Genomic DNA, 22,361 nt, shown 5'->3' with positions numbered 1-22,361 from the left:
TGGGTCATTAGGTGTGGATTAGTTGCTAAAGCCTTTGTGTCTTGACCTCTTGAACTTTGTGAAGAGTTTTTCTGAGAAGATGGCTGTACTGCATTTAGTTGTGCTCTGGCTTGGCTTCGTGTATAGGGGCGAGCTGTGGTTTTGTGGCCTGTGCCAGCCAGATCTGTGTAGGGATTGCAGGGGGGTGCAGCATCCGGAGGTGCCACCATGGTTTGGCTACTGGATGGTGTCTGTAATTTATCTGTGGAGAGGGTCTGGGTTTGGGTCTGGTGTGGTTGATTGGTGATGGCGTTCTGTGTGCCTCTGGATCTGGTGTCAGTTTTTGTGGGGAGGGCTAATTTCCAGATGTCTGGCAAGCGGGATGTGTCGTCACGCTTGTTCATGTTGTGAGGGTGTTTCTCTATCTCGATGGCTTCCATGATTATTCTCTTGTGGTGATGTTCCATGTTAGAGAGCAATCTGGAATCTGCAAAATTAATTTCGTGTCCTGTTTCTTTCATGTGTTGGAAAAGAGAGGAAGTTTTTTCTTCTTTTTTGACGGCATTCTTGTGTTCTGCGATACGTGCATTTATTCGTCTGTTTGTTTGTCCAATGTACGTGGCTGGGCAGACTTTGCAGGGTATTTCATAGACCCCTTGGTTTTCCAACTGGATTTTATCCTTGGGGTTTCTGAGGATATTGGCTATTTTTTGGTTGGCGCAAAAGGCTGTTTTGATATTGTGTTTATGGAGGATTTTGCTAATTTTATCTGTAGTGCCCTTGATATAAGGAAGGAGGGCCATGCCATTGTTTTCTTCTGTGTCTTGGTTTTTTGGGGGTGTTTCTTTTTGGATTAGCTTCGTAACCCTGTTTTGCTGGTATCCATTGGCAATTAACACATTTGAGAGATTCTGTAACTCAGTTGTCAAGTGGTCTTTGTCAGCCAGGCGTTTGGTTCTGGAGATGAGAGTCTTGGCTACGGAGTTTATTTGTGCAGGGTGGTGGTGTGATTGTGCATGTAAGTAGCGGTTGGTGTGTGTTTTTTTCCGGTAGATAGTGTGTCCTAGGGAGCCATCAGGTTTTTTGTAGATTAGGACGTCAAGGAAGGGAAGTTGGTTGTTGGCTTCTATTTCCATAGTGAATTGTATTTTGGGGTGTAGGCTGTTGAGATGTGTGAGGAAGCTGTCCAGTTTTTCCTTCCCGTGTGGCCAAATTACAAAGGTGTCGTCAACATATCTGAGCCAAAGTTTAGGTTTGTGTTCTGACTTGTCTAAAGCATTGGTTTCAAAGTGTTCCATGTACAGGTTTGCGATGACCGGTGAGAGGGGTGATCCCATAGGTGCTCCTTCTATCTGTTTGTATCTTTGTCCATTGTGGATGAAGTACGTGTTGGTTAGGCAGTGGTTGGTCAGGTCCAAGATGTATTCGGGGGGATTGTATTTGTTTTGAATGGCTGTCAAGGCTTCATTAATGGGCACTTGTGTGAAGAGAGATACAACATCGAAGCTCACAAGTAGGTCATTGGGATGTAGGTTTTGCTTCTTTATTGTTTCTATGAACTGGAAGGAGTTTGGAACGTGTGAAGAGATGGATTCTGCATAGGGCTGAAGTTGCTTGGCGAGAAATTTAGCGAGATTTTGTAGAGGTGAGCCTATGGAGCTGACTATTGGTCTGAGTGGTGTTCCTTCTTTGTGTATCTTGGGGAGGCCGTAGAGTTTGGGGCATCTGGATGATTTTTCTCTGGGGATGATTCTTAGCTGGATTTCTTCACTGATAGGAGAGGCTTTTATTTTGGATTTGGTGGTTTTTTCCAGATAGGTGGTGGGATCTGTTTTTATAGGTTGGTAGGTAGGGTCTTGGAGTAGATTTGATAGTTTTGCTTGGTAGTCCGATGTGTTCATCACAACAGTGGCATTACCTTTGTCTGCTGGGAGAATGATTATGTTGTTGTCTTTCCTCAGGTTGGTGAGTGCTTTCTGTTCTTCTTTGTGTAAATTGCTTCTGGGTGGTTTGCTGGAGCAGAGGATGTTGGTGACTTCAAGTCTGATTTTATTGGCTTCATCTGGGTTGATTTTGGTTAGGCTAGCTTCGACTCCGCATATGATGTTTTCCGTGGGGATGCGTCTCGGGGCGACTGCAAAGTTGAAACCTTTGGAGAGTACTTTGGTTTCAGTTGAGGTGAGGATCCTGTCTGATATGTTATGTACTGTTTGTTTCATGGGTTGTTGTGGAGGGTGGCTGGGCTTCTGGCGTTTCTCTAGTTTGTGGAGTTTGTTGGTGTGTGTGTCTGTCTTATGTGAGGTCTCCGTTTCAGCTCTCCAGACGGCTAGTTGTTTGCATTTGTCCCAGAGTGCGGGGTGGATTTTGTTACAGAGTTTGAGGTGAAGAGTGAGCAGATCTTTGTTGGTTTGGTTTAGTAGGTATCTTTTCTTGTGTAGTTCGTTTCTGATTAGGGATAGTTCAGTTCGTTTCAGGATCCTTTCGGTAGCTGGGGTTTTAGAGTGGAATTTAAGTTGGAAGCATGTGGGAATTAAGTTGTTGTCTCGGCAGTTGCGTAGGAACAAGAGATCACATAAGATGGAGGCTCTTCGGATTTCTAGTTTCTCGTAGGTTCTTGTCAGCTGGAAGGTTTCCTCCCCGTAGAGGTGAGATATTTGCTTTCGTAGATTTAGAAGAAAAAACTTCCTCTCTTTTCCAACACATGAAAGAAACAGGACACGAAATTAATTTTGCAGATTCCAAATTGCTCTCTAACATGGAACATCACCACAAGAGAATAATCATGGAAGCCATCGAGATAGAGAAACACCCTCACAACATGAACAAGCGTGATGACACATCCCGCTTGCCAGACATCTGGAAATTAGCCCTCCCCACAAAAACTGACACCAGATCCAGAGGCACACAGAACGCCATCACCAATCAACCACACCAGACCCAAACCCAGACCCTCTCCACAGATAAATTACAGACACCATCCAGTAGCCAAACCATGGTGGCACCTCCGGATGCTGCACCCCCCTGCAATCCCTACACAGATCTGGCTGGCACAGGCCACAAAACCACAGCTCGCCCCTATACACGAAGCCAAGCCAGAGCACAACTAAATGCAGTACAGCCATCTTCTCAGAAAAACTCTTCACAAAGTTCAAGAGGTCAAGACACAAAGGCTTTAGCTACTAATCCACACCTAATGACCCACCTAAGTGGTACTCAGGATATCACTCAAGAAATCACTCAAGATATCCCTCAAGCAATTAAGGAACAAAAGAAGAAAAGGCACACTAGCCTGGGAACTTCCTCTCTGCCCAGAACATTGGAGGCTATACAACACACCTCCTCAACAGTATTTATAGGAACTCAAACACTGAGATCCTGCTCTGTTCCAGTAACAAGAAGCCGAAAGCACCAGCCTGAAGATGACGAGTGAGACCTCGTCGAAACGTCGCCTAGACACCCCAACTTTTACACGGGAAGACACCCGAGGACACCAAAACCTGCATTCCTGTACCCGTGAAAATCTACGAAAGCATATATATATATATATATAAACTCAGCCCACCTTCTCACTATATACAAGGGTCTGGTGACTTCTGTTTCAGTGTATCTGAAGAAGTGTGCATACACACGAAAGCTTATACCAAGAACAAACTTAGTTGGTCTCTATGATGCTAATGGACAATTTTTTTTTATTTCTTTATATATTTCAAAAGAAAACCAGTTTGCCCACAATTTGCTCCTACAATCTCTTGTTGCTCTTGCTGTTAAATGGAATGTTAAAGGTAAAGGGACCCCTGACCATTAGGTCCAGTCATGGCCGACTCTGGCGTTGCGGCGCTCATCTCGCTTTATTGGCCAAGGGAGCCGGCGTACAGCTTCCGGGTGATGTGGCCAGCCTGACTAAGCCAGAGGCAAACTGACTAAGGCAAACCAGAGCAGCGCACGGAAATGCCGTTTACCTTCCCGCCGGAGTGGTACCTATTAATCTACTTGCACTTTGACGTGCTTTCAAACTGCTAGGTTGGCAGGAGCAGGGACCGAGCAATGGGAGCTCACCCCATCGCAGGGATTCGAACCGCCGACCTTCTGATCGGCAAGCCCCAGGCTCTGTGGTTTAACCCACAGCACCACCCGTGTCCCAGTGGAATGTTAAGACCCTGATAAAACATGTGTTGGGGGTGCAAGCTTGTGCCTCTTTTTCTGCCTCCTCCTTGACACCAGATTGCTTTCTGCTTTTGACGGACCTGCATCAGTCCAGCTGGTCGTGATCCAACTAGGTTGATTCAGGGATGCTTCAACGTGATCCAGTTCTGGGTTAATTCGAATTGGGCCGATTTGGTTTGTGGGATCCAGGATGTGGCCAGATCCAGTGCTCAGCCTTAAAAATTAAGCAGTTGGCTCTTGTCCCATCACTTTCTCTGCAAGCCATGAAGAGAAGATTCACCTGCTTAATTTTTGTCTGTCAGCTGGCTGTATATTAGCATTAGAAAACACACTCATAATTACCTAATAGATCTAAATGTTTTGCCAATTCCAGGCTCAGCATCTGTGGACAGCGATGAGGATTTCAGCTGTGTAACTATTTTAATTGTGATTTCAATAATCCTATTGGAGAGGGATGTGGTTGTATCAGCCAGGTCTGACTCTGATTGTATTCACCGCCTGCATTCACATGTCAGTTTATTCCATTTCCCTGACTTTTAATTTCCACATTATTTTTGACCTTTCACACGGCATATAAGCCACTTCCGGAAATCTAGCAGTATATAGCGAATGACTTCCATGTTATTTGCCTCCAGGAAAAAGAAGTTTGCAAATAACACTGAAATGTACATTGAACGTGCGCTATATTCTGCTAGATTTCCGCAAGTGGCTTTTACGCTGTTTGAAAGCTCAAAAGATAATGTGGAAACTGAGAAAAATATTGGAAACATAGAATAAACTGTTGTAAGAATGCAGTCAGATTCTGCAGAACAAGAGGAAAGTCTGTCTCAGACAGTCTGTCACAAAGAGAGAAGCAGGTCTCCTTTAAAAACGAAAGCATATTAAAGATATCAATTAGCTAAATGCTAACTACAGCAGCACAGCATCCAACCAGGTCTGGAATCACTATAGAATCATAGAATTGTAGAGTTGGAATGGGCCCAAGGGTTGTCTAGTCCAACCCCCTGCAATGCAGGAATCTCAGCTAGAGCATCCACGACAGATGGCCATCTAACCTCTGTTTAAAGGAAAGTCCACCACCTCCTGAGGAACACCATTCCACTGTCAAAAGAGCTCTTACTGCCGGAAAGTTCTTCTTGGTGTTTAGTTGGAATCTCCTTTCTTGCAACTTTAAGCCATTGGTTCGACTCCAAAGCAGGGGAAAACAAGCTTATTTCCTCTTCCAATTGACAACCCTTCAGATATATGAAGATGATGAAGATGATGATGATGATGAAGAATAATTTATTTATACCCTGCCCATCTGGCTGGGTTTCTCCGGCCACTCTGGGTGGCTTCCAACAGAATACAGTGGTACCTCGCAAGACGAATGCCTCGTAAGACAAAAAACTCGCTAGACGAAAGGGTTTTTTGTTTTTTGAGCTGCTTCGCAAGACGATTTTCCCTATGGGCTTGCTTCGCAAGACGGAAACGTCTTTCAAGTTTGTTTCCTTTTTCTTAACACCGTTAATACAGTTGCGACTTGACTTCGAGGAGCAACTCATAGAACGCGGTGTGGTAGCCTTTTTTGAGGTTTTTAAAGACTTTGGTGATTTTTGAAGCTTTTCCAAAACTTTCCCGACACCGTGCTTCGCAAGACGAAAAAAATCGCAAGACGACAAAACTCGCGGAACAAATTAATTTTGTCTTGCGAGGCACCACTGTATTAAAAACACAATACAGCTTTAATCATTAAAAACTTCACTAAACAGGGCTGCCTTCAGGTGTCTTTTAAAAGTAAAAGGCTTGTTGCCTTGACATCTGCTGGGAGGGCATTCCCCAGGGAGGGGACCACTACCGAGAAGGCCCTCTGCCTAGTTCCCTGTAACCTCACTTCTCTCAGTGAGGGAACCGCCAGAAGGCCCTTGGCACTGGACCTCAGTGTCCAGGCTGAACGATGGGAGTGTAGACCATGGGTAGGCAAACTAAGGCCTGGGGGCCAGATTCGGTCCAATTTCCTTCTCAATCCGGCCCGCGGATGGTCTGGGAATCAGCATGTTTTTACATGAGTAGAATGTATCCTTTTATTCAAAATGCATCTCTGGGTTATTTGTGGGGCGTAGGAATTCGTTCATTTTCTCCCAAAATATAGTCTGGCTCCCCACAGGGTGTGAGGGACAGTGGACTGGCCCCATGCTGAAAGAGTTTGCTGACCCTTGGTGTAGATGCTCCTTCTGTTATATAGGACTGAGGTCATTTATGGCTTTTAAGGTCAGCACCAACACTTGGTGTTGATATGGTACCAAGCTCCTTCAACCGTTCCTCATATGGCTTGGTTTCCAAATCCTTGATGGTAAATGCTTGGGGGCACAAAAATGGAGGACCGAGGAGGGTGAGCTGGGTAGGGGGGAATGAGAAATGTCCCTATTTTCATCTGAGGAACATTGGAGGGTATGAGATACTCTTCCACTGAGCCACAGTCCCCCTGCCAGCCCTCCTGGAGAGATTCTGAGCTTCAGTTCCATCTGCTGTTTCCCCTTAAATTGCTCTCACCTCACTTAATAGGAATCCGGGAAGCACTGCATGCTAATGCATTGTAAATGTTGCAATATGCTTCCCATTTAGGACACGACGTGCCAGTATTAAGATCTTCAATTCTGCTTGGAAAACTATAGGAAGTCAGTGCTCTATGCTTTTCCTCTTTTTTGTTTGGTTAGGTGTGTGTGTCTTGGGCCAATCCCAGTTTTTAGTGCTGCTAGGGAGCACCGTGGAGAGCATTTAGTTCTTCTGTATAAATCTCCATTAAAAAACACCTCTGTCGAAACACTTTGCCCATTAGAGGATATTATTAACCTGGTGCTATTTTGCTTATTTTTAATAGAGGCAATTTGGAGCATAAATTGTGGAGTTTCCAGAGCGTAAAGTCGGGGAGTTCTTTGAGTGTTATGATGATATCCTTGCTACTGAAGGCTATTTAGCTTAACTCTGCTAAGTATTCCATGCATACTTTCAACCTCAGAAAGACTCAGCTCATTATTCTATTCAGAATAGTTGGCTAATGCAATACAGCAGCAAGTATCTTAGGATAAAACAACAATAACCACCTAATGGCAATTTCCTGATTAATTTGCGGTAAGGAGGCATGTTGGAGAAAACAAAGTGATTTCTCACAACTTCCACAAACTGGGGGGTGGGGGGTGGGTCCTAATGAGTCTCATTGCATTATGGGTGAGATCCAGTTGTGCCCCACCCAGCAGAGCAGATGTCTGCTTGTGCTACAGAACCTCCCCTTCCTCTCTGTTAAGTTGTGGGTGAACATATCAGACGACACAGTGATTCTTCAACAGCTCTTGTTTATTCACAGGCCAGGACAGAACTGAACTGAAGGGTTCAGTCAGCCTGCTTATATAGAGCTCCAGTACAACGTAACTGTAACAATTTTCTAAAACTATCCAATCACTGAACGTTACTTTCGACCCCCTATTTGCATAACAGTATCCCCCTGCTGGCCCAGGGTGAGAACTTCAGTACATAACACTCTCCCCCCATGCAGCCCCCGGGGACACCCCAAATCTTCTCCAGAAGGCTGCTCTACCCTTCGAAGCACAGATGGCAGGGCCACCTCACCCATGAGGCACAATGAGGCAGCTGCTTCGGGTGGTGAAATCCCACGGGGCGGGACTGCCAGAGAAGCGAGGAGAAGCAGCGTCCGCCAGTGAGATGTTGTGAGATCTCACAAGAGTTCCATGAGATCTCATCAGAAGATGCTTCAGCAGTGGGGCGGCATTTAGCCTCAGTTCCTTGGTTCCCCCTTCTAAAAACGGTCCATTTTAGAGTCAGTTACCCATCGAATCTCCGGCCAGCATCACTTAGATTCACTTTTACTGAGCTGCGTTTTCAAGTTATGCCCTCCGCCGTCCTAGACGGATGATATAACAGGGTACCATATGAAGACAGCCTCTGTATATGTGGGCAACCACAGGTGAAAGGCATCTTGCACTATTTACTATATTGCTCACTATACATTGGACCCAGGAGGTGATTTCTTACCTTACTATCCATACAGGAAAGATGTCTCTCCCCAGCAGAGAAGGTCCTATGGCTTCTTAGTGATGTAAACACTTCAGTGACTCATAAAGTAAGGTTACCAGATTTTTTTCAATGAATCGGGGACACTTTTCAACTTCTATGGATTTGTAAATCTGGGGACTGTCCCTGGGAAACGGGGATGTCTGGGAACCTTATCATAAAGTCACCGTTTTTGCTTTGCCAGCCAAAAAGATCAGAAAGGGAAACACAGAGATCTAAACAGAGACCTCCTCCTTCTCCTTCTTCTTCTTTGATCACTCGTAACCGAGTAAGATTGTCTTCCATGAACAAGGTCTTAGCAGTGAGTCCGTAAGTGACTGTGGATTCTGGATGCAATTCTGGATCCCCACGTCCTTTCACAGTGGGGACATAGGTTTCTGGGTGGGAGCTGATCACGGTGAGGGTTTGCCAAAGCATGCCTTCCTCTTAGCACTCTAAGATAGAGACCAGTACTTGTGGCGCTACATCCCTTTTTGCTTGTATTTATTTCTTATTCAGATTTGTCATGGCCAGTGGCTGGTACAAAAAATTTATTTGGATTGGCCTCAGACAATGGAATGGGATGGGCTGCCCCTGACAATTGGGAGGGCTCAGGGGTCTACAGGAAGGTTAGGAGAGAAGAAGCCTTATTGAATGAGCAGACAGTTGCTCATGTGACAGATCTCCCTAGTATTTATTTATTTGTTGCCCACTATAAGGCCACAGGTAATTTCTCTCCGCAAGCTGTCTTCATCTTGTAAGCATTCTGTGTTTGGGGAAGTTTGTCCAGAGTTCTGTAAGGAGAAGGAATCATTGATGAGTTTCCAAAAGCTCATGCAACAAGGGGAGTGGAGTCCTCCCATTGCATTGCACATTGCCACATGTATGACTCTCTTTCTGCTGGACAGAAGTCGTGGTGTGTCTTCAGTTTGGTGAGCTCCAGGCTCTTAGGTGATAGGCTTGTTCCCTTGAGGCTAAGGTGGCTGACCAGGAGAAACTGAAGAAGGCAAAGAACTTGGTGAAGGAAGCCTCTGGGGAGATTATAGCTGTGTGTCCTGCTGCCAGGTTGGCACTCCCCTGATGCCATGGAAAAGGTGGGTCTTGGGAAATTGCAGTGTCACTCCGAGGGAGAGGAAAATTACCCCTTAGACCAGCAGTTCCCCTAACATTTTGGGGTCACCTCCCCCTTGGTTCCATAAACTCACCCCCAGTTCCCCCTGCCCCGCCCTATAAAAAACAATTATCAAGAACGCTATTTGTACGACCCACAAGATACTGCTGTTGTTCTTGGCATTTGTACATCTCAAGAGACATGGGAAGATTGTTGTTGTTTAGTCATTTAGTCATGTCCGACTCTTCGTGACCCCATGGACCAGAGCACGCCAGGCACTCCTGTCTTCCACAGCCTCCCGGAGTTTGGTTAGACTCATAGCTTTGAGAACACTGTCCAACCATCTCGTCCTCTGTCGTCCCCTTCTCCTTGTGCCCTCCATCTTCCCCAACATCAGGGTCTTTTCCAGGGAGTCTTCTCTTCTCATGAGGTGGCCAAAGTATTGGAGCCTCAGCTTCGCGATCTGCCCTTCCAGTGAGCACTCAGGGCTGATTTCCTTCAGAATGGAGAGGTTTGATCTTCTTGCAGTCCATGGGACTCTCAAGAGTCTCCTCCTTCTCGAAGCTACCAGCATGAGTTTGACCAAACTGCGGGAGGCAGTGGAAGACAGGAGTGCCTGGCATGCTCTGGTCCATGGGATCACGAAGAGTCGGACACGACTAAACGACTAAACAACAACAACAACATAAAACTGGACTCAATGAAAAATGAAATACAAATCAAATAAATGTTGTGTTGCCTCTTCGCCTTTGCACCCTTGGGAGCGAGTCCTGATTATTTCATTGGGATGCCTGCAGGTCTTTGGGCCAGGATTGTAGTGGATTTTCTGCTGTGACTTGAAAATTACAGTGCGTTCAGGTCTGCAGAAATCTGATCAACACTGGGAGATGGAAAAATAGGGCAGCTTTTATAACAGGCAGGCAGCATTTTAATTAAACATAGTTTAACACACGTCGCTATGTACCAGCCAGAGTGCCCACTTTCAAGAAAAGCTAATTCAAAAATAGCACAGAGTTTATATATGCATGCACCCTCATAACCACCCCCACCCCCTTTCAAGGAAAATAATGTTCCACCATCATGTTGTTCAGCCCTAAACATTTTCCATTAATTTCAGTGACATTTGCTTGACTCTTTCAACAATTCCAGTGGAATTACAGCTGCAGGTTTTAGAAATGACTGAAAATCTTTGCATGGTGGTTCCCAATACGTCTCAGCAGTGTCTGTAATGGCTCAGATGATTAAACATTTCACATGCTTTGAGAAGCACCAGTTTTTCCACTACACGTTGATACATGCTGTCTTTCGCTTCTGAGGGGAAATAGGTCACCTGGTTGCTGTTTTTTTGTTTATATTAAAAGATTTTCATGAGTAACAAAAGTACATTCAGTGTCTCTGTTTTCAAATCATAGAGTCCTTCATGCAGGTCAGTTACATTAAGTTTGAGACATTTTTGATGTGGGTAGCATGGGGTTGGTGGGGGAAGATAACAGGGGAGACAAAAGGGGGAAATAGGCATTGGGAGGGACAATAAACTTTCATTCTTTTTCGTAATATATGAGCAGAGCGTTTGTGTTAGTGTCGCATTGGTTGGTATCTTGATTTTGCTGGTGGAGGGCAAGAGATCATCATCATCATCATCATCATTTTAATTGTATGCCGCCTTTCCATAGTTAAAACAATGCTCAAGGCGGCTTACAACATGACAAGATTTACATAATTACCAACATAGGTAAAGGGACCCCTGACCATTAGGTCCAGTCACGGACAACTCTGGGGTTGTGGCGCTCATCTCGCTTTACTGGCCAAGGGAGCTGCCATACAGCTTCCAGGTCATGTGGCCAGCATGACTAAGCCGCTTCTGGCGAACCAAAGCAGTGCACGGAAACACCGTTTACCTTCCTGCCAGAGCGGTACCTATTTATCTATTTGCACTTTGAAGTGCTTTTGAACTGCTAGGTTGGCAGGAGCAGGGACTGAGCAACGGGAGCTCACCCTGTTGCGGGGATTCGAACTGCCAACCTTCTGATCGGCAAGCCCTAGGCTCTGTGGTTTGGACCACATCGCCACCTGCGTCCCAATTACCAACATAAGAAAAGTCATAAACAATAAATAAAACACATCAAAAGGTACACAACCAAATGGAAAACAATTTCCACATAAATCATAAAATCTAAAACTTAAAATGCAACATTATTATCAATTACAATTTAAAATGGCATAGATAAAAAATAAAAACAATTTTTAAAAGGAGCCCTCTCTGTCGAGCAACAGCAGCAGCAGTCCTTTATGGAGCCTGTCAGGCCCCGCCCCAGGCCAGGTGGAGAGAGGCAGGGGAGGGCCCCTCAGGCTCCCAGCAGGCAGATCAGAGGGCCCCCAGCATGGTTGGTTGCAATGTGCTTTGTTTGCGTGACTGATTTGGGGAGGGGAGGCTGCTGTGAGGTTAAGTTAGCCCAACTGAGCTCCCGCGTGCCTAACAACCTCAGTAAAAAAATTAGAATTTAGTGTTGGAAACACGCCCTGGGAAGGCTGCCAACTTCCCAAGTGTCTATCCGGTGGTCCTCTCTGGCTGTCTCCCTCAGTCTAGAGAGACCGGTAATAAGCGACCCTTCTCTCCTGAGAAGAGCACGCTAGTCTTCTGGCATATCATAGCAGAAGAAAGACTCAATCGTAGTTCTAAACTACAGTGGTACCTCGGGTTACATACACTTCAAGTTACATACGCTTCAGGTTAAGAACTTTGCTTCAGGATAAGAAGAGAAATCGTGCTCTGGTGGTGCAGCGGCAGCAGAAGGCCCCATTAGCTAATGTGATGCTTCAGGTTAAGAAGAGTTTCAGGTTAAGTACAGACCTCTGGAACGAATTAAGTACAGTGGTGCCTCGCAAAACGAAATTAATCCGTTCCGCGAGTCTCTTCGTCTTGCGGTTTTTTCGTCTTGCGAAGCACGGCTATTAGCGGCTTAGCGGCTTAGCGGCTATTAGCGGCTTAGCGGCTATTAACGGCTTAGCGGCTTTAAGAAAAAGGAAACAAACTCGCAAGAACTCGCAAGACGTTTCGTCTTGCGAAGCAAGCCCATAGGGAAATTTGTCTTGCGGAACGACTCAAAAAACGGAAAACCCTTTTGTCTAGCGAGTTTTTCGTCTTGCGAGGCATTCGTCTTGCGGGGCACCACTGTACTTAACCCAAAGTACCACTGTACTTTATTTACAGGCTTATAATACAGAGACTCCATCAGTATGTGTGTGCTCTCTGAACACCAGTACAGAACTGCAACACAAACAGAAGTGAAACTAACTTCCAATAGTACTCAGACTTCCTGTCTCACACTCACTCAGACACTCACATGATGTACACAAAACATAGTACCACTGCTGGAGCAGCTTGGATAGATAAAAATCCTAACATTTAGGTGCCTATGCACCTCCCTGAAAGTCTTTCCCTCTCCTCCCCTTTGCCAGGTGGTTTCATGGTGATGGCAGTCATAACAGCATGAGGATCCTTGTTGGATCAGACCAATGGCCTCATCTGGCCCAGCCTCCTGTTCTCACAGTGGCCAAATGGGCACCTGTGGGAAACCTTCAAGCAGAATTTGAGCTCAAGAGCAGTCTGCCCCACTGTTGCTTCCGGCAACTGTCATTCAGAAGCATCTTTGCCTCTGACCATGTCAAAGATGCGTAGTCACGTTGGCCATCACAGCCATCACAATCACAGTGTTTCTCCTTTTAACTTTTGTTGACAGTGTGGGGCATGTTGTTGTTGTTTAGTCGTTTAGTCATGTCCGACTCTTCGTGACCCCATGGACCAGAGCACGCCAGGCATTCCTGTCTTCCACTGCCTCCCGCAGTTTGGTCAAACTCATGCTGGTAGCTTTGAGAACACTGTCCAACCATCTCGTCCTCTGTCGTCCCCTTCTCCTTGTGCCCTCCATCTTTCCCAACATCAGGGTCTTTCCCAGGGAGTCTTCTCTTCTCATGAGGTGGCCAAAGTATTGGAGCCTCAGCTTCAGGATCTGTCCTTCCAGTGAGCACTGATCAGGGCTGATTTCCTTCAGAATGGATATGTTTGATTTCCTTGCAGTCCATGGGACTCTCAAGAGTCTCCTCCAGCACCAGAATTCAAAACTTCCATTCTTCTTATGGTCCGGCTCTCACTTCCTACTACTGGGAAAACCATAGCTTTAACTATACGGACCTTTGTTGGCAAGGTGATGTCTCTGCTTTTTAAGATGCTGTCTAGGTTTGTCATTGCTTTTCTCCCAAGGAGCAGGCGTCTTTTAATTTCGTGGCTGCTGTCACCATCTGCAGTGATCACGGAGCCCAAAAAAGTAAAATCTCTCACTGCCTCCATTTCTTCCCCCTCTATTTGCCGGGAGGTGATGGGACCAGTGGCCATGATCAAGTGTGGGGCATAGTGTAAAGCAAAGGCCCACACAGTCATACCTGCCAACCCATGTTCCCAAAAGTCCCCCATGGTTCCAGAGGCACAGCGCTCTGGGAGGCCAAGATGGTGGGTGTGACTGGCATAGATGGAGCTTTGCTGCTCAGTGCACCCAGTGAAACAAGGAGCGCGGCTTGGCCATGTTACGTGAACGCCAACCGCTTAGCGCTTCTAATTCTGCTTCTTGCTCTTTTCCAGCTCTCCTTTATGCAACTATTTTCGGGAACGTCACCACAATTTTCCAACAGATGTACGCCAACACCAACCGCTACCATGAGATGCTGAACAATGTGAGAGATTTCTTAAAGTTGTACCAAGTCCCCAAAGGCCTTAGCGAACGAGTCATGGATTATATCGTCTCCACCTGGTCAATGTCCAAAGGAATCGACACAGAGAAGGTACGATACGTGTGTGTTTGTGAGTGTGAGTGTGAAACCCCAGTGGCTGGTCAAGTTAAGCCAATGTCCATTTTCAGAGCAGAAGGAGAGGTGTAACAATTCAGAATCCCATTCTTATTCATTAAATAATGTTACTATGATGCATACTTGTTGTTTTTTTTTTTAAGGGTAGAATGGTCTGTGTTCTGTACACCCATGATAAAGGTAAAGGTAAAGGGTCCAGTCGTGACTGACTCTGGGGTTGCGGCGCTCATCTCGCTCTATAGGCCGAGGGAGCCAGCGTTTGTCTGCAGACAGCTTCCGGGTCACGTGGCCAGCATGACTAAGCTGCTTCTGGCGAACCAGAGCAGCTCACAGAAATGCCGTTTACCTTCCCGCCAGAGCGGTACCTATTTATCTACTTGCACTTTGACGTGCTTTTGAACTGCTAGGTTGGCAGGAGCTGGGACCGAGCAACAGGAGCTCACCCCGTCGTGGGGATTCGAACCGCCGACCTTCTGATCGGCAAGTCCTAGGCTCTGTGGTTTAACCCACAGCACCACCCGCGTCCCTACACCCATGATAGCATGACACAATTGCAGTAATTGGCATTAAAATCAGTTGGCAATAGCCTGAGTTCGTTTGTTCCTTCCTTCCTTCTTTCCTTCCTTTTTAAAAAAATCAGCTTTCTAGTCTTGAAGACTGAGAAGGTAAGCTTCAAAGTGTATGGGTAATATTTAGTAAAATCGCAGTAGGATTTTCTCTAAAAAATTCCAGCAGCTGGTCGTGCAAAAGGGCTTCATATTTCACTACTCCCTCCTTGACTGGCAAAAGCAGAATTATGGAAGATAAGCAAAGATATGCAAACTGCTTAAGTGCATAATTAACTGGTACAGGTTGCAGCACCAATCAGCTGATGGGCAGAGCAAACACACTTCAAAGGGACTCTCCCTCAGTGTTCATCAGCTGATCGGTGCTGAGAGCAAGCCCATTGGCTGCACTAGGGAGTTCCCATGCGATACAGGAAGTGTCACATACGACATCAGGTATTGGGCAGGAGGGTGTGGTTTGGGGGAAAGTGGTGTCATGGGTCCTATTAGGACTCCACTTAGCCTAATATCCTAGTGGTTGGAGGTCCCCCACCATTGGGCTAATAATAATAATAATAATAATAATAATTTATTTATACCCCGCCCATCTGGCTGGGCTTCCCCAGCCACTCTGGGCGGCTTCCAAAAGAATATTAAAATACTATAATACATCAAACATTAAAAGCTTCCCGAAACAGGGCTGCCTTCAGATGTCTTCTAAAGGCCTGGTAGTTGTTGTTCTCTTTGACATCTGGTGGGAGGGCGTTCCACAGGGAAGGTGTCACTACCGAGAAGGCCCTCTGCCTGGTTCCCTGTAACTTGGCTTCTCACAGTGAGGGAACCGCCAGAAGGCCCTCGGTGCTGGACCTCAGTGTCCGGGTAGAACGATGGGGGTGGAGACGCTCCTTCAGATCACATTAATGAATAAATGTGAAAGTCAGACTGATTGTTTTTGTTTTTTTACAAATGGATACAAAATTCACTTAATGAAAATAAACGGGGCACTAAAGCAAAAGAGAGAGAAAAAGATATTGCATTCCCTAGTTTGTTGAACTTCTCAGGTACAGTTGCTTCTGCAAAAATTGTTACTGCATAGCAGAAGTTGGGTGGTGTTTGGTTCAGAACTCGCTATACTGATCCTTTAAAAGAACAATCTCTCTTTAATATCCTGAATCCTTTTTCCTTTATCAAATTACTTTGCATATTTTTTCCTTTAGTGCCACTGCTTTGCTCCTGGTGGATATTAAGCCCTGCTTCTAGTTTGTTTCTTCCTTCTTTGAAATATTGGATTTCATATATATTCTCTGTGGCCTTTCTAACTATCGCCTTTTACTTCCCAGCTCCATGATGCTTAAACAAATACATCAGCGTATTTATCTTCTCTCAACCGTTGGATAAGGTCGATAACTGCAGTGCAATATGTAGCAGGATTTTTCTTCTGCGAGTCTTGGGACCACGGGCCATTGGTAGCCAAGGAAATGCCCTCCAAATGGACTACAACTCCCATCACTTCCTGACCACTGGCCCTGCTGGCTGGGGCTGATGGGAGTTGTAGTCCCCGGCATCTGAAGAACATTGTGTTGGTTAGCCCTGCCATACGCTCCTCCGCATCTGCAGTCAGTGGATGTCGCAAACAAGAAACTCATCTCGATCTGTGCAGTGGGATTTATTATATTAGATAGCATTCTTTACCCCAGCCTCACCTGGTACATTGCAGGCAGTAATGTCTTCCGTTATGAGAAGTTTAATTCCCTCCTTTACAAGCCAAATAAGAAAAGGAGTAGCGAAGAATTGTATATCCCTGGGGGGGGGGGAAGGGGGGGAAGATGCTATATTTAAACCTTTGCAGCTAGGTTCCTATGGCGACAGAAAATGATAATCGTATGGGAACGTGAGGGTTTAAAAATAACGGCTGTCCAATACGTCACGGAGAAAGTGTGTCTTCTTAAAATAGAACCTAGCTGTACGTTTGTCCAGAGGCATGAGATTCGGCGTGTGAGTTTTCGGTTTAGACGAGGTAGACCTGCATTTGACTCAACACCTGAGCCAAATGGGATGCAGCCTTGTAGATGCTCTGATCTGTTTAAAACTTGTTCAAATAGCAGGGCAAAATCCCTGTAACACCAGTTGAGGATACCAGGTGTGCTGTGTCTATGCAGCATCCTGCTTTAGTGTTGCAGGTTTGGCTCTTAGTCGTTGATCATAATACAGTAGCGGCCGGATTCCCAGAGACTGGTATTCAGACGTAAACTGCCTACAGCAGTGTAGGCAGCACATAGGCGTCAGGTTCTCTGCGTAGCAGTTTACCTGGGTTTTCTTTGCGTGGCTGCAAATTGCGGGGTCTGGGTGAGATGCAAAGGGTAGGCATTCATTTGGCAAGGGGGTTTGGGGTCTGGCAAGGGAGAGGGGGTAGGTGGGGCTGGTGAGCAGCAGCCCCTCGTATATCTGTGTATTCTCAACAGGGATCTGCAGCTTATTCAGGCTCCTCAACAAGCATACATGTTGTTGTTGTTGTTATTGTTATTTAGTCGTTTAGTCATGTCTGACTCTTCATGACCCCATGGACCAGAGCACACCAGGCACTCCTGTCTTCCACTGCCTCCCGCAGTTTGGTCAAACTCATGCTGGTAGCTTCGAGAACACTGTCCAACCATCTCTTCCTCTGTCGTCCCCTTCTCCTTGTGCCCTCCATCTTTCCCAACATCAGGGTCTTTTCCAGGGAGTCTTCTCTTCTCATGAGGTGGCCAAAGTAGTGGAGCCTCAGCTTCAGGATCTGTCCTTCCAGTGAGCACTCCGGGCTGATTTCCTTCAGAATGGAGAGGTTTGATCTTCTTGCAGTCCATGGGACTCTCAAGAGTCTCCTCCAGCACCATAATTCAAAAGCATCAATTCTTCGGCGATCAGCCTTCTTTATGGTCCAGCTCTCACTTCCATACATCACTACTGGGAAAACCATAGCTTTAACAATACGGACCTTTGTTGGCAAGGTGGTGTCTCTGCTTTTTAAGATGCTGTCTAGGTTTGTCATTGCTTTTCTCCCAAGAAGCAGGCGTCTTTTAATTTCGTGACTGCTGTCACCATCTGCAGTGATCATGGAGCCCAAGAAAGTAAAATCTCTCACTGCCTCCATTTCTTCCCCTTCTATTTGCCAGGATGTGGTGGGACCAGCGGCCATGATCTTCATTTTTTTGATGTTGAACTTCAGACCATATTTTGCGCTCTCCTCTTTCACCCTCATTAAAAGATTCTTTAATTCCTCCTCACTTTCTGCCATTAAGGTTGTGTCATCTGCATACATAGGAGGGCTCAATTCTTTGCTAACGGATGCTGGCTGCATTCTCTTCCTTAAGTGTGCACTTGACACGTCTTAAGAACGTAGTGCCTGAAAAAGGAGACGAGTGCCAGAAAAGCACTCTTCAAATAAGATCTCTTAAGCGGCCATAATAATATTTACAGCAGTTCTTGGGAATGGGGTGGGGGTGGGGGGAGAGGGGAATATTCATCTTGGATTTAAATTCCTTGGTTTTTAATTGAAACACACTTGACAGCAGTTGAAAAATTAATGGGTTACACGGGAAAATAGGTCGTTACACAGAGAACTGCAAACAGTGGTTGCTCAGCCAACATTTTCAATTAAGGGAGCTCACTGCTAGCAACAAAATGTTAAGTCCAGATAAAGATATAAAGATCCCCCCCCCCCGCGCTTTGGGCTTCTTGATTGCTGTCGGGCAGGGGAGGGGTCAGCAAACGTTTTCAGCAGGGGGGCCGGTCCTCTGTCCCTCAGAGCTTGTGGGGGGCCAGACTATATGGGCGGGGGGGGGGGAATGAACGATATCCTATGCCCCACAAATAACCCAGAGATGCATTTTAAATAAAAGGACACATTCTACTCATGTAAAAATATGCTGATTCCCGGACCGTCTGCGGCCAGATTGAGAAGGCAATTGGGCCGGATCCGCCCCCCCGGGCCTTAGTTTGCCTACCCATGCTGTCGGGCTTTGGTGATGCTAAGGTACATAAAGATGAAGGATGGACTTTTCTGAAAAGTTCAATGTGGAGCACATCTCCAGGGTCTTTCACCTCCAGTGCTCATCTTGCTCCTTAATTTACATGAGAGGTGAGTCCACCCACATCCCTGGGTTCCACTAAAAATGTAAACAATTATTGCGTACTACACATATTTCCCCCCACACATAGCATTAAATGCATATGTACATTAAATGCACACATGCAGTGTTGGTAAGATGCTTTGAGTTGCCTGCGGCAAAAAAGTGACTGTTAAATTTAATTAGTAAATGCTAATAAAATATTTGAGACCTCTCCCTAAAGCTGGTGGGCATTGCCATTCAAATGGTGTGCCTGTGTTGTGTCTTGTGATCATTTATATGTGGGTGGGGCTTACCTTACCCCCCATATTTTATTCAAGTTGGCACCCCTGGGCAGTCATTAGTTCTCTGTCTAACCTACCTCACTAGATTATTGTGAGGATGAAACGGGGGGGGGGAGAGGGGGGGAAAGAACCTTGTATGACACCTTGTCCTCCCTGGCAGAAAGACTGGATATAATAGATGTAATAATAGATATAATTTGGGTTGCGGTTTCCATTAGTTTCTCCCCTGCCCCCAAGAAAAGTTTTCATTGATTTGTGCAATTAAAGAAGGCGAAAATACCTCTCTCCAGAAATACAGCAGTCTTGACAAGCTCTACGTGAGATTATTCCAATCAGATCTAGTCAAGCGGTTCATTAAACCAGGCTTTGTATATCGGGGCGCCATTTCAGGTTTCGCGTGGGAGCAAAGAGGTTTCAGCCTGTTCTTGGATCGACTCAGGATTAAATGGCATCAAACACCCTGGTGTATTTTAAGAGCATTTACGGCTGCTCCTTTAATCTCAGAATGATTATATTGATGATATTCACACCCAACAGTTCTGAGCCTTTGAGGCGGGTACCCAGTATGCAACATCTGCAGTTTGTTTAAAGCACATCGGCGTTGGGTAAGGAGACAGAAATGCTGGCCGTGTTCCCACAAAGAGCAGAGGAGATGCTAATTTGGGGATTGCATGCCCTCTAAGCGTTGTGATAGGAATTTTGAGGTCTTAAGGTAAAGGGAAAGGTACCCCTGCCCGTACGGGCCAGTCGTGTCCGACTCTAGGGTTGTGCGCCCATCTCACTCTAGAGGCCGGGGCCAGCGCTGTCCGGAGACACTTCCGGGTCACGTGGCCAGCGTGACGAGGCTGCTCTGGCAAGCCAGCACCAGCGCAGCACACGGAAACGCCGTTTACCTTCCCGCTATAAAGCGGTACCTATTTATCTACTTGCACTTAAGGGTGCTTTCGAACTGCTAGGTGGGCAGGAGCTGGGACCAAAAGACGGGAGCTTACCCCGCCGCGGGGATTCGAACCACCGATCATGCGATCGGCAAGCCCTAGACACTGAGGTTTTACCCACAGCGCCACCCGCGTCCCTTTTGAGGTCTTAGATATATGTTAAATGTTCATAAGTGTACCAACCAAGTACATACTGGTTTCCCCAGCCACTCTGGCAGCTTCCAACAAAGGATTAAAAATACATTAAGACATCAGCTTCCCTAAACAGGGCTGCCTTCAGATGTCTTCTAAACGTGAGATAGTTGTTTATTTCTTTGACATCTAATGGGAGGGCATTCCACAGGGTGGGTACCACTACCGAGAAGGCCCTCTGCCTGGTTCCCTGTAACTTCGCTTCTCGCAGTAAGGGAACCGCCAGAAGGACCTCGGCACTGGACCTTATGTCCTTATTACTTGAGTCTTATGAAAATATGCGTAAGCAGAACACATGAAGGTTACGGGCCTAATTTCAGCACGTTTTCTCTCGTCTTGTCCTGCATTTAAAAACAAAATTAAAAAAACTGGCTTACAAACTTAGGAAGGACCAATTCCTGTTCAAAAGAGACAGTGCACTTTTAATCAGCGGATCCTGGCCCGGTCGCCTGTGGTTACTCAGGACAGGGCACAAGGCGAGTGTCTGTTTTGCAACCCTGCTTTTAGCATGGCCGATTTTATGGGACTTGAAAGAATCCCTGGGACAATTACGCTGCCCCGGTGTCTCTCTCATTAACTGCATTTAACCGATTTTGAGACATCACCTTGCCAACAAAGGTCCGTATAGTTAAAGCTATGGTTTTCCCAGTAGTGAGGTATGGAAGTGAGAGCTGAACCATAAAGAAGGCTGATCGCCGAAGAATTGATGCTTTTGAATTATGGTGATGGAGGAGACTCTTGAGAGTCCCATGGACTGCAAGAAGATCAAACCTCTCCATTCTGAAGGAAATCAGCCCTGAGTGCTCACTGGAAGGACAGATCCTGAAGCTGAGACTCCAATACTTTGGCCACCTCATGAGAAGAGAAGACTCCCTGGAAAAGACCCTGATCCTGGGAAAGATTGAGGGCACAAGGAGAAGGGGACGACAGAGGACGAGATGGTGGGACAGTCTTCTCGAAGCCACCAGCATGAGTTTGACCAAACTGCGGGAGGCAGTGGAAGACAGGAGTGCCTGGCGTGCTCTGGTCCATGGGGTCATAATAATAATAATAATAATAAATTTTATTTATATCCCGCCCTCCCCAGCCGAAGCCGGGCTCAGGGCGGCTAACAACACTAAAACAGTACAACATTATAAATACATTCTAAAAATTAATTAAAATACAAATTGATGGCAACCATAGACTAAAGCTTTGTAGAGATTGCCAAAGGAGGGAGTCAGGCTGCACCCTGACCAAAGGCCTGGTGGAACAGCTCTGTCTTACAGGCCCTGCGAAAAGATGTCAAGTCCTGCAGGGCCCTTGTCTCTTGCGACAGGGCGTTCCACCAGGTTGGAGCCGCAGCCGAAAAAGCTCTGGCTCTAGTTGAGGCCAGCCTAACCTCTCTGTGGCCTGGGACCTTCAAGATGTTTTTATTTGAAGACCGTAAGTTCCTCTGTGGGGCATACCAGGAGAGGCGGTCCCGTAGGTACGAGGGTCCTAGGCCGTATAGGGCTTTGAAGGTTAAAACCAGCACCTTAAACCTGATCCTGTACTCCACCGGGAGCCAGTGCAGCTGGTATAGCACCGGATGAATGTGATCTCGCAGCGAAGACCCCGTAAGGAGTCTCGCTGCGGCATTCTGCACCCGCTGGAGTTTCTGGGTCAGTCTCAAGGGCAGCCTCACGTAGAGCGAGTTACAATAATCCAGTCTGGAGGTGACCGTCGCGTGGATCACAGTGGCTAGGTCAGGGCGAGAGAGGTAAGGAGCCAACTGCTTAGCCTGGCGGAGATGAAAAAATGCCGCTTTTGTTATAGCTGCAATCTGCGCCTCCATGGAGAGGGAGGTATCGAAGATTACACCCAAACTCTTAACGGACGGTGCTGGCATTAATTGCACCCCCGCAAGAGAAGGAAGTTGCCCCCTCAATCTCATATCGTCCCGTCCCAGCCAGAGGACCTCTGTCTTTGAAGGATTTAACTTCAACCGGCTCCCACGTAACCATCCAGCCACAGCTTCCAAGCATCTGATCAGTGTGTCTGGGGCCGAGTCAGGATGGCCATCCATCAACAGATAGAGTTGGGTGTCATCAGCATACTGATGGCAGCCCAGCCCAAAACTCCGGACAAGCTGGGCAAGGGGGCGCATAAAGATG

General features: G+C 46.5%; 1 protein-coding gene across 1 annotated transcript in view; it reads left to right on the top strand.

The window, feature by feature from the left end:
- KCNH5 (potassium voltage-gated channel subfamily H member 5) overlaps positions 1-22,361 on the top strand; it is a 197,375-nt gene that overhangs the window by 110,251 nt on the left and 64,763 nt on the right. The window contains exon 8 of the mRNA XM_028741055.2: positions 13,938-14,137. Within this exon, the coding sequence (XP_028596888.2) occupies positions 13,938-14,137 (200 nt within the window). The remainder of the gene's footprint in view (positions 1-13,937; positions 14,138-22,361) is intronic.

Source organism: Podarcis muralis, chromosome 1 (assembly GCF_964188315.1).
Source record: "Podarcis muralis chromosome 1, rPodMur119.hap1.1, whole genome shotgun sequence".
NCBI lineage: Eukaryota > Metazoa > Chordata > Lepidosauria > Squamata > Lacertidae > Podarcis > Podarcis muralis.
The sequence above is the reverse complement of the archived record's forward strand: the minus strand, read 5'-3'. Positions and strand labels throughout refer to the sequence as shown.